The sequence below is a fragment of the Echeneis naucrates genome, chromosome 13, assembly GCF_900963305.1.
Source record: "Echeneis naucrates chromosome 13, fEcheNa1.1, whole genome shotgun sequence".
In the NCBI taxonomy this organism is placed as follows: domain Eukaryota; kingdom Metazoa; phylum Chordata; class Actinopteri; order Carangiformes; family Echeneidae; genus Echeneis; species Echeneis naucrates.
Genome location: NC_042523.1, coordinates 2,599,519 through 2,612,021, shown reverse-complemented (window position 1 = coordinate 2,612,021; position 12,503 = coordinate 2,599,519). Strand labels below are relative to the sequence as shown.

Genomic DNA, 12,503 nt, shown 5'->3' with positions numbered 1-12,503 from the left:
AAACACTAACATGCAGTTGGCAGATGTCTTCAGCTCAGACAAACGATTCAGCAGGTAATCGGTTAAATAAATCTCTGAGCACTTTGATAAGAAACCACTGAGCTATTCAGAGTAGAAAAGGAGAAAATAAAGACATGTCTGTGCTTCACTTGTCTTTGTGTATTTAGCACCATATTTGTTTATTTCTCACAAACTTTTTTGTAAATTCTGCTTTTTTCCTTCACCTGAAACACCGCAATCCTTTCCCTGGGGAATCAGTCTAATAGTTGCTGTGTTCAGGGACCTCAAGGCCCCACCCACTCCAAGTGCTTAGGCGTGTAAGCTGCTGATGCCAGCACACAGACTGCTGAGTCTGACTGATGAGAATTTATCGGCTCAGAGACTCTTCCTACAGAGGGGCATATCACACTAACAACCTGAGAGGAGATGGTTTCACTGATCTGAGGAGTAAAATCAAGTCAAATGAAGGATCAGCAGTATCTGTTGTGCCTCCTTTAAAACACTAACTGTAAACAGCAGTCTATATTTTAAACTCATGAGGCCACTGCTGCAGGCATTTATTTCACTGTGAAGATAGCTAGTTACTATTGATCCCATGACTTTAAGAGGAGTCCCTCAGCTAGTAGGGGGCAGTGACAGGTGAACGTTTCCATTAAATCCAAGATGTCCAAACTAGAAAAAAGAAACTCACAATTTTCCTTCTTTTAGAGTAGCTGTACCTCTTAGTGGGTGCTGTGTGGCACCAAACAGAATTTACTGCATTTCTACGTTGATAGAAGAGCTGTAGACCACAAAAGCACATATCTTCTGCTTGTACATCAGGTGTTGACCACATTGATATCATTGGTATGACTCAGGAGTACCTTCCTGTTGATAGGTGCTGCTGTGACTGACTTCATATTAGTATGTAAATATATTCAGTTGAATATGTTTGTGAGATGCACTAAATCTCACTGCACCACCAGAGCCACTCTGTAGACATCCTGTTTCCACAATGAAGCATCACTAAGGTTTTTGAGTGTCGTCTCACAAAGTTTGGGGTCAATTGAACAAAGTCGTTCACATTAATTCTTAGTTCATTAAAATGTGTCCAAAGACACACCAGGAAAGGAAGTATGGACAGTTCCAGGTGAAATGCAGGGTAAACTGAGGCTCAGTGGGTGGTGCCAATAAACCCACAGAATCTTTAAATCTTCACCAGATCACCCTCTCATTTTCTACCACATATCCATCAGGTTTGCTGGGATGCTTCAGCCAATCCCATCCATTGGGTCACCCTGGACAGGCTGATATGAAAAAAGTATTACAAAAAACAAATGAATAAAATCAACGTGAGTTGCGTCAAGGGGTCTCAGGGTGGCCCCACCTGCCCAGACCTTTTAGAGGACGTGGTTGCCTCAAACTTTTCCATGGGAATGGCTCTGATAGCAGAGGAAGGTTCTGAGTCAGACTCGGTTTTTATATCTGAAACTGCTGTCTGAGTGTTCATGTTGCTGCGTATCTACAGGATTATCTGTGTGTGTGTGAGTGTTTTAAGTCAGTAATGATCACCATGCTGACCAGGCTGTGTGTGTAGATTATAAATGCAGCTCAGTGAGTCTGATCATCTGAAAGCTGCTGCTGAGCACCATCATCATTATCAGTGCTGTTGCAGGTCAGTGTTTGTTTTTCCACTGTTTTCTATTTTATCCTGATCCAATGTTTCCTCCTGCCATGGGAACATTGGAGAACTGAGTCCCGCTCACTCAGTCTCTGCTGCTGTCAGAAAGATTTGGGGGTTTGAGGGTTTGAATTCTGGCTTTGATAAATTACCTGAACTGAAATTTCTTTAAAGAACCACACACAGTGAAGCTGCAACATATTTCTCATAAAAATAATATCAACTTTAATTTATTAACACTCACTTTCTGTTTCATTTGTTTACACAAGTGAATCAAAATAACATTATCATAGTGAATGTGACAAAGCAACTGGAGATGACTCAAATATACTTTTGTGAAATAAATGACTATGAAATGTGAAGTGGCTTTAAATACACCACTTCAGACAAAACCATTCAAAGCTGTTGAGTGAATGAATCCATGTTAATGTATTGGTGTTCGTGTGTTGCAGGTCCTGAGAAGACATCACCATGAGTCCAAAACACGTTGTCTTCAAAAAGGTTTCCCGCGACAAATCGGTGAGTCCAGCTCAGCCTGTGGTCAAACACTGGTGTCTGTATCTCAACAATCAAAGATCATATTTTCCCAGAATATTCATGCAAACCACCAACATGATAAGTTAATTGCTCTAATGATGGTTTAATTTCTTTTTCTGGTCATACAAGTGCACCTAAAAAAAATTTTGTGGGAAAAAAGTTAAACTTTATTCTAGATTGGGGACACAGTGAAATATTTCATCCAAGTTTTAATTTGGATGATACAACTCATGAAAATCAAAAGTTCAGTATCTCAGTATCAATATCAGAATATTCATTTGGATTGTGGTTAAATGACCATTCACACAGTATAAATAGCAGGGATCTGGCAGGAGCGACTCCCTCAGCAGGATTCAGCACAGCAGAGAGACAGCTACTACTAACTGGTCCTGATGGTCCAGCTAACTGTTCTGACTGTATTACTGGTCCAGACAGTCCAGCCAGCTGGTCTGACACCACTCCAATCAGGCCTTAGGACTGATGCGGCTGATCCTCCACACCAGCAAACACTGATGACATCACTCCCGCTGAAGGAGTCTAAAACTGAACTGATCTGAGTCTTGTCTGAGATAAATCATAAATGAGACGAAGAACAGACTCTTCAGAAAAGAAACTTCTCTGTGATACTTGAGAAATACTTGAGATTATGGAGTTCTAACTCTGATTATCCAGATTAAAACCTGTAATTTAAGACTTGAAATATTTCACTCTTCAGGAAAAAAATTCCAGCCTCAGCAAATTTAACCTTTGCAATTAAACTACTACTTTTTTGCCGTGCACTGGCACTTTGTATTGATGGATGTTCAAAAATGATGAGAAACACTCTGCACATGCAGGAAAAAATGTTATAATTTTCATTTATTTCAAAATTTATAGATTTTACACATATGTACATGTTGACCAGCTTTGGGTGAGGTCTAAGAGTTTGGGTCATGCCAGGTAAATAAGATGGAGGAAGTGGTACCAAAGTACCTCTGAGCCAGGTTCCAGTCCTTCTGACCCCGCCTCCCTCCTCAGGTGGCGGTCTACATGGCCAAGAGGGACTTTATGGATTACTGTGACTTTGTGGATCCAGTTGGTGAGTTCTGAGAGAAACAAACTGAACCTGGAAATCAGTTTCATTCTGGTTGCTACATGGATCTGCAATTAGCTTATGAGCTAATAATACAACAGTCCGTCAGTCTTGAAGATGTTGGATGGGACTTTTTTCTCTATTGATAGAATTTGGCTAACAGTTTGTCCTGCTTCCAGTCTTGGTGCTAAGCTAGTGTTGTTTCTTTAAACCTTATGGTGGGGAACATTAGGTTCCAGCTGCAGACAGATGATCTGGACTTAAGTGTCTTTACTCCTTTTTTCACTGGTCAATAACTCACTAAGATCCTCTGACAAGACTTAGATCAGCTTCCAGACTCAGGTGACGTGACTGTTTCCTCTCTCAGACGGAGTCATCCTGATTGACCCGGTGCAGCTCAAAGGAAAGAAAGGTTAGTGTGCCATTCTTATTCATCTGTTTTTTGTTGAATTGAAAACAGATTTTTTTGCTAGTATTCGATTCACAGTCAAATTGGTATCCCCTTTTATCACCTTCTCTGCATTTTCATACTGGAGTAAAATTATGTCAGTTACTCTGTGATTATGGTTTTTCTCAGGCACTACAGAGGAATAGTGGTTTGCGCTGTTTAGTTGCAGCAAGAACTTTGTGGGTTCAGTTCCCTTTCTGTGCAGAGTTTGCATGTTCTCTGTGTGGGTTTCCTCCCACCATCCAAAGACTTCATGTTTGGGTTAATTTGCGAGTCTAAATTGTCCGTAGGTCTGAATGTGAGTGTGAGTGGTTGTTGGTCTCTGTCTGTCTGTGTTTGTTGGCCCTGTGATGGACTGGTGACCTGTCCAGGATGTACCTGGCCCTCACCCAGTGTGAGCTGGGATTGGCTCCAGTTTGCCCCGCAACCTGGAAATGGATAAGCGGTAGAAGATGAATGAATGTTTTTTCTCAGCTTCCTTATGTCCAAAGGGACTGGACATGACTGAACTTGCCAGCATTAAGACCCAGTCTTAGTGAAAGAAATCTATGGTCAGAGAAAGAAATGTGACATTAGTGTCTTAAACCAAAATGTTTAATTACGTGACAGAATGACTGACATAAAAGACTTTAACGTAACATTTAATGCTTGTCTTGTCGTGGCCATTGGTGGCACTGCATCTTTCCGAATGTGTGTCATTCCTGTCAATGCAATCTGTTTGTGTGTCTAGTGTATGTGATGCTGTCATGCACGTTCCGGTACGGCCACCAGGACATGGATGTAATGGGTGTGGCTTTCAAGAGGGACCTGTTCATGGTGACTCGACAGGTTTATCCTGAGCTTCAGGACAAGGAGAAACTGACTCACACTAAGATCCAGCAGAAACTGTTGAGGAAGTTAGGAGAGAACGCCTTCCCCTTCTTCTTTGAGGTGAGGAACTCCCAGGTGACTGCAGGAAGTCCAGTTCAGATGCTGGACATGATGCTGGACAGATTCACAGATGAGTTAATTTTAGTCGACGGGCAAGATTAGTCAGTCACTGCATGGATGGACTCTGCTATGATAATTCAATGTTTCCATGAAACAAAGCTAAAACTTGATTACTTGTGACCAGAGGCCCATCCACCTACATTTCTGCTTCTCAGAGCATGAACCGACTCAGACACTGAAGTGACAACGAGCTGCTCTGCACTGATATGGTGTCTCTATTTCAGTTTCCAGACAACCTCCCGTGTTCAGTGTGCCTGCAGCCTGGACCATTAGACGTGGGGAAGGTAACTTGTCTTCAGGGAGTCAAAACAGAATTCTGTTTAACTGTTAAGACAGAATGCTGTTTTAACCTCATGTCACTATGTCACTGCATCTTCTTCTTCAGACATCCCCCTTCTCTGTAGAGACTGACGTCCTCTTGTTCGGTACAGACAGATGTCCCATAGTTTTGTAGGGACAGATGTCGTTTTGAGGCAGATGTCCAGAGACCTGTTCTCTCTGTGACTCTGCTGCCATTCAAACTGAAATCGAAAGTTTTTTGAAAGTTTATTTGATTCAACTTTTAAGTTGAAATTTTGAGGTGGACATCAATGTCCTGGTTCTTCCAGGGAACTCAGGTGTTCTTGTCTCTGTGTGGCAGAAATGTGCTGTCGAGTTTGAGGTGAAAGCTTTCAGTGGAGAAAATCGGGACGATAGGATTGACAAACAGTGAGTCTGGAGACAGTTGGACCAAATCCAGTGGATTTGACCTTGTAATGTAAGTAACTCTATATCTATCCTCTCAGGAGCTCAGTTTGTCTCAGTATCCGCAAAATCCATTTCACCCCAGAGGACAGTAAAGTGGTTCCAGTGGCTGAAACATCCTTGGAGTTACTAATGTCTGAGAAACCTCTGCATGTCAAAATGAGTCTGCCCAAGGAGGTAAGACAGTCTTCTGTCCTGAAGCTCCCCATAATTGTCTCATATTTCTTACTGCCTCGTCTGACTTTACCTGTCTCAGCTGCCTGTATTTGTCTCAGCTGAGTGTACTTGTCTTACTTATCTCTGTCTGTCCCACCTGTCTCTCTGTCCTGCCTCTTCTGTCTGTTCTCCTGTCTGTCTCTCCTGCGTGTCTCTCCTGTCTTCAGACATTTTACCACGGTGAACCAGTGAAAGTGACTGTTGAGATCACAAACTCTTCCAGCAGGAACGTCAAAGACATTAGTGTGTCAGGTGAGGTGACGATGTGTGTTGTTACTGTGTGTTTGGTGATGTTGGAGACATCTAAGGACATTCACACGCCTCTGTCTTTAGTGGAGCAGGTGACAAACATCATCCTTTACTCCAACGACAAATATATCAAGTCAGTGGCCAAAGAGGAGACAGAGTGAGTCTGACACACACACACACACACACACACACACACACACACACTATTTTGTGTACCTACACATATATATGTGTGTGTGTGTGTGTACACAGTGACACTGTCCCCTCGGGTACCAGTCTCAGGAAGGACTACACACTGTATCCTCTGCTGGCTCACAACAAAGACCGAAGAGGGCTCGCTCTGGACGGACGTCTCAAACATGAGGACACTAACCTGGCTTCATCCACCATGTGAGACTGACACCTGAATATATAGACACATACACAAATGTACATGAAATACACTGTGATAAGCCCGTGTTTTTTCTCTTCTTTCTGTCTCACTGTCGCTCTGTCCCTGTCCCAGTGTGAAGCAGGAGGTGCTTAGGGAGGTCCAGGGGATCCTAGTGTCCTATAAAGTTGTAGTTCGGATGATGGCATCTGGGTGAGTCTGTCACTTGGATAAGCGATTTCCTTAGGTGGGTCAGAGGTCAGAGGGGAGAGGTCACAGAAAACTGCTGTTCAGACATCAGCAAATTTACAGCCAGCATCACATAATGGAACTGGAACACCATCATAGTGACATCACAGTGAGGTCACTGACCAGATGAACAGCATGTACAGTGTAAACATTTGAAGTCAAAGTTTGTTGCCTGTTTATAAACTGAATTTTTCAAACAAATAGTCTGAAACAATGTCTGTTCTCTCTCATGCAACAACAGGACCATTGGATCCAGGTCTCTGTCTGTTTCTCTGTCTTAATGTCACTGTCTTTGTCTCTGTCCCAGTGTGTCTTTATCTGTCTTTCTGCATGACTGTACTCTGTCACTGTCTGTATATCATTCTCTGTGTCACTCTGTCCAACTTAATCTCTATCTCTCTGTTGTTGTGTGAGTCTTACTGTTCTTGTCTTTGTCTCTGCCCCAGTGAGTCTGTGTCTCTATTTCTTTGTCTGTGTGTCTCTTACTTGATTGTATGTGTGTGTGTGTGTTTATTACAGTGAGGTGTATCTTGAGGTTCCTTTCCGACTGATGCATCCTAAACCTGAAGCAGGTGGGGGCCCACACACACACACACACACACACACACATCAGTCATCTTCATTGTCCAAATGTCCAATCAAAAGCTGAGCTTCGTTTTGCTAAGCAGCTTAGCAGGAATATTCTTTTTGTGTTATGCAACAAATTGCTTAACACACACACACAAACACACACTCGCTAGTAGTTGTACTGAATGTTTTTCCTATAATCATATTTTGCTTATTGAGTCAGTGTCTCATTGAAGGAATTCTGTAACTTATCTGGATCGATAATGTATTTCTTTCTCTCCGTAACTTGCCCTTGTGTCATCTAATCCATCTTCAGCCAAGGAGAGGTGAGACCAGCAACGGCCAGCACACACAATACAGATGCAAACAGAAAGAGCCAGACTGAGGCACAATGAGAGAGAGAAGCTTTGCCTAAGTCATCTGTTGTGCTGTCCTACTCACAGTTTTTGTCTCTGTCCCGCTGCCCATCCTCTCTGTCTCTCCCCCTTTGTCCCTCTGTCCCTTGTCCCTTTGTATCTATCCACCAATCTCTCTGTCTTTGTCTTTCTGTCCCCCTGTCCTATCCCACAGTGAATCAGATGATATGGTCTTTGAGGAGTTTAAACGGGCCTACCTGAAAGGTGTGTTTACGGAGACGATGATGAATCTCCCACTGAGGCCTGAAAGGTCCCACAGGATTGGACATTGTCCCTCACTCTCCAGATCTAAAGACCATTGTTCCTATGTTAGTGATGTGAGTGATGAATCACTGCTACATAGAAACTGTCTAGATCCTTTACTGCTGTCGAGCACTGACCTCTGTCTGACCTTAAAACAGCACATTGGTTTCAACAGATGACTCCACCATTTAATCATGTCTACATTTATTACAAAGGGGTCTGAGGTCACAGGTCATCATTCAAACTGACTCAGTCAAAGAAGCAAAAGAATTTGCACATAGTTTATTATAATGGGCTTCCTGTTTGAGAATAAAACAAAATGTGTTTGGGAGAAATCTGTGTTTTCAATGGTGTTCTAAAACACGGTGGGTCAAAGAGGATGGGTGCTTTACCACTGTCAGTATTCAACAGTGAAGCAATCATTGGATATCAAGGGCCAGATTCACAAAACTTTCTTAAGAAATAAATCTGATTAAGTGGCATTTTTGAGGAGAGGAGAGGTGGAGAGTGAGACTGAGGAGAGGAGTTTGATGCCGCTGTAATTCAATCTGTGTTGGAGCCCCACTGTTAGTCAGACTGGGTTTCTCATTGTAATGAGGTTAAACCAACATGGTATTCTGTTTCACAGTGACACCTCTCAGATCTCTGTAGACAATGGCTCCTCTCAGATTTCAGCTCTTGTTATTGGGGTAACTGGCTTTACATGTCACACCTACAGCTGCTGAGGGAAACAAGCCCAGAGTCATAGCCGAAGATGTAAAATGTCTCCAGTGAAAATTCACAACTCCAGATAATGCGCAATCTGACTATGATCAACTTTCTGTGACTTAGGAAGCTCCAGTTCATCCTCAGATCTCAGATGAGACATTGGATTTTTTGTGGCTGCTTATGGTTTATGGAGTCCTCTCCATTAGGGCTTGATGGACTCCTCTTTGTTCTATTGTTGTACAATGGGGAAATTCAGAGAGGGGAGGGTGACCTCTCTGAAGTTTTACATTTTACACTGCAGCTATAAGATCAGTGCTGGAGAATCATCAGATGACTTGATGTCTTTAAAGCTCCAATATAGATAGGAAATCTCTGCAGTTTACACAGACAAAGAGGAAATGAGAGATAAGGGATTCACGCTCGGGATTTTATTACAGCAGAGGCAAAGAGTTAATAGGAAACAGAACTGGGGCACCAAACAAACAGGTTACATTCTCATGACGAACATCAAGATGAAGCATGAAGCTACTGTCAAAAATAAATTAGAGACAGATTCAAAGTAAAAAAAAAAAAAAAACAATTCAACTGAAGTGAGTTGGTAGCAATGATTTTCTTCTCTGTGGAACAGGAAGCTTCTTCTCTAAGTCGGTGACCAGGAAGAGTCCTTAGCACAAAGTCAGAGCAAAGTGGGGTCTTAATGAGACATTTACTTCAAACAGCATCTTGGTCTCTGGACATTCAGGACTAGATGCAGTTTATTGACAGGTTGTACAAACTGTGAATCACTTGCGTTCAGTGCTTGGATGTTCATAGTAATCACGTAAAAACCATCGTAGAGGTGGAAAGGGGGTCTAAATTCTGGGAAGTTTGCTGGTTGTACATAATGTATTCCTACTGTTACTGTTTTGGTTGAGTTCATTGTTGATTTGTTGGTGGTTGGGACTGATCTACTCCCCAGTTTGTGCGTGTTGTGTGATTTTTTATTTATTTTTTTTTAGATCACACTGATGCAGCCAATATCATTTATTTAGCACCTTCTGGATGACTAAGGCTCATTTATAGATCTTCCAATAGCAGGTGATGCAGGAGCAGTCGAGGATTCAGGTATTTCTCCCCAGCTGTATCCACCCTCAGGTACCATCAATGGGGGCATGGGGGCTCTAAGTAAGGCCACGTCACATGTGTCTGGATGGAGCAAAAAACCAGAGAAGGTGCTGCTGGCCTCAGTCCCAGCATACATGCCGTTAGTGACTGAATCCTTCACCTGTATCCACACCCTGTCCCCTCGGACCAGGTGAAGGATTTATTGAATGGGAGGTGGTTCCTAACACTTGGGGTCTGTGGTTTTAACAACTGGCAGGAAATTATGAAAGAGGCCAACTTTGAGGACTCGCTCATGGACAGTGAGGTGATAGTTGAAGACATAGGTGCCATTGATGGGGGCTGTGTAGAGACCATTGCTGGGGTTGTAGCTCCCCTGGATGTTGTAGTGGACGTAAGGGAAGACCACAGGGCTGTTTGGTGGGGGGTAACTGGACGCCAGGCCTGCAGCAAATGCAGACTGAATAGTGGGCATGCAGGGACCAGGAGGACCCATTAACCCAATAGGCCCCAGGTCGCCCTTATCCCCCTGTGGACCCCTCTGGCCTGCAGGCCCTGTGTACCCCTGGTGCCCCTTGTCTCCCTTGTCCCCCTTCTGCCCTGGATCCCCATCTAAGCCGTCTGTACAGTTACACTCCCCCATTTGCCCTGGTTCTCCCTTCTCACCAACCGATCCAGGGTCACCAGGGTGACCCAGATCACCCATATCACCCTTAAGACCTCTGGGTCCTGGCATCCCTTTTGCGCCCGGCAAACCTCTAGGTCCTGCAGGACCAGGTAACCCTGGGGTTCCAGGGAAGCTATGGCCGTGTTCACAGAGATCTGGACAGACTCCGTCATCTCCTTTAGGACCCTGAGGCCCTGGATGACCTGCCAGACCTTGATCACCTTTGTCACCTGCAGGTCAACAAAAACCAGTTCAGGAACTGGCCCCGAACTAAGGTGCCAGAAATGTGTAAATATGTATGTTCTTCACCTTTGAAACCTCGTTCTCCCTTGGGTCCCACCAGTCCTGGGGGACCTCGCTGTCCCTTCTCACCATCATCTCCTTTCTGTCCTGAGGGTCACACACACCAACAACAATCAGCAGCAGAAACAGTCCAACTAATATTTGGCAGTAAAAAACATAATAACTCGGGGAAACATTTTACCTTTGATCCCTGGTCTGCCCTGAGGACCTGGAGGACCTCTGAACCCTGATAACCCCCTTCTCCCAGGACTACCTGGACTACCTGGTGGTACAAAAGATTAATCTTGCATCCCTGAAAATGATTCTTCATTTCATTACCACGGGATACAGTCCCGTGGTAATGAAATCAGGATCAGCATCAGAGTTCAGTACACTGAAGCAATACCATAACTATTATAATTTAATTAATTTATATTCTAGTTCTGGTCCATAACTGTTGGATCTCTTATTCAGCATGGTTTATTTTTTACCAGGCAATCCCCTGTCTCCATGGTCTCCTTTGGGGCCCTGGCTGCTCTGACAGTGTGTACAGAGACAGAACCAGGGGATCTGGTCACTGGACATGGAGACCAGGCCCTGCAGTAGCATCTGGCAGTAGGTTTCCAGGGTCCCAGCTGGCCCAGGGCCATCCATAGGTGGGTGGGGGAGTGTAGGAGGAAATTCAGATGGGTGCTCCCAACGATCCAAGGACAGTGGATCAGGCATCGCCACAACAATGGGGAGGGACAGCACCATCAACAGGAAGTAAAGAGGAAAGGTCTGCATGGTTGGTCTGCAGAGATGTGTTAAAGGTTTAACTCTCCTGCTTCTCACCATCACCACCATTTTTTTCCTGATTTAAAATCAACTCAGAGACCAGATCCAACAGTAAACCGGGTGTAGGTGTATTATTATACTGATCTACTGTTAAATTACTTTGGCAGATCCTTTAATTTAATATGTTTCAAATATATGAAATATATGCAATAGTTGCTGACTTCTTATTTTCTTTTTTTCTTATTTTTTTTGGTTGGTTGCCTGGGGTTTTGTTTTGTTTTGTTTTTGCTCCCATTCTTAAAGGGATATCATCATCAAGTAAATATACAACAATACAATAAAACATTTTTATTGGAATGAAATTCTAAGAATATTGTAGTTACAATTAACCAATCCATCAGTTTGTATATTAACTAGTGATCAAAATAAAAACATTAAAAACAACACAAAGCTGTGATTGTGACTAAGTCTGATGAAAACCAGTGGTTGATGTTTGTATCAAAACAATTACAAATAGTAATTATTCTCTAAGCTTTTCTCATTTTTTTTATTAATGATAAATTAAAGTAAATTATGATTATTGATATTAATATTGTTCAAATATATATTAAATATATTCCCACTTGTATTTAATAATATACAACAGTTAGTTCCGACCAAGTAATTTGATTGGACAGGAGACATTCCATGAGTGCTGATACAGAGTACAGTCGCACTGGGACTTTTTACTGACACTCTCACCCCGTTGTTCTAATAACGTTACACCAGTTAACTATGTTGGATTGTGGCAAACCTTGCATCGCAAATATGAACATATTTCCACAAATAACATTTGATCTAAATTATGAATGGTCATCAGACCCAGAGGAGGAAGAAGGGAAGGAAAAAGGCCTGGATACATAAGCACAAACCAAGTGTGCTGATGTGACATCAGCCGACCTCGACAAATTAGAGAAGAGCAAAAATCAAGCTAACACTGTAATGCAGACAACCTCGGCTCTGAACTGCCTTGGGACTTGGCTGAATCTCAGAAATATCCATTTAAATGGAAACATTCAGATAAAATAGTAGAGGTAATATGCAGACACAGTTGCAAGCATGTGAAAAGCTAGGAAATGTTTATGTGTTGCCTGGCAACAGCCTTGTCTCCCTTCCAGTTGCGGAGCTATTTGTGTTGGCGGAGCCAAATAAATGATTAGATAAACAA

At 42.9% G+C, this 12,503-nt stretch overlaps 1 protein-coding gene and 1 pseudogene across 1 annotated transcript; one reads left to right on the top strand and one right to left on the bottom strand.

Annotated features, from left to right (window-relative positions):
- The first annotated feature begins 2,045 nt into the window (after positions 1-2,045).
- Positions 2,046-7,765, top strand: LOC115052745 (S-arrestin-like; annotated as a pseudogene).
- Positions 7,766-9,069: 1,304 nt separating this feature from the next.
- On the bottom strand, positions 9,070-11,563 carry LOC115052739 (collagen alpha-1(VIII) chain-like). The gene is given in 4 exon segments (XM_029517041.1): positions 9,070-10,467; positions 10,547-10,627; positions 10,722-10,802; positions 11,011-11,563. Coding segments are annotated over 4 exon segments (1,470 nt in total). The 5' UTR covers positions 11,366-11,563; the 3' UTR covers positions 9,070-9,514.
- Positions 11,564-12,503: the final 940 nt, after the last annotated feature.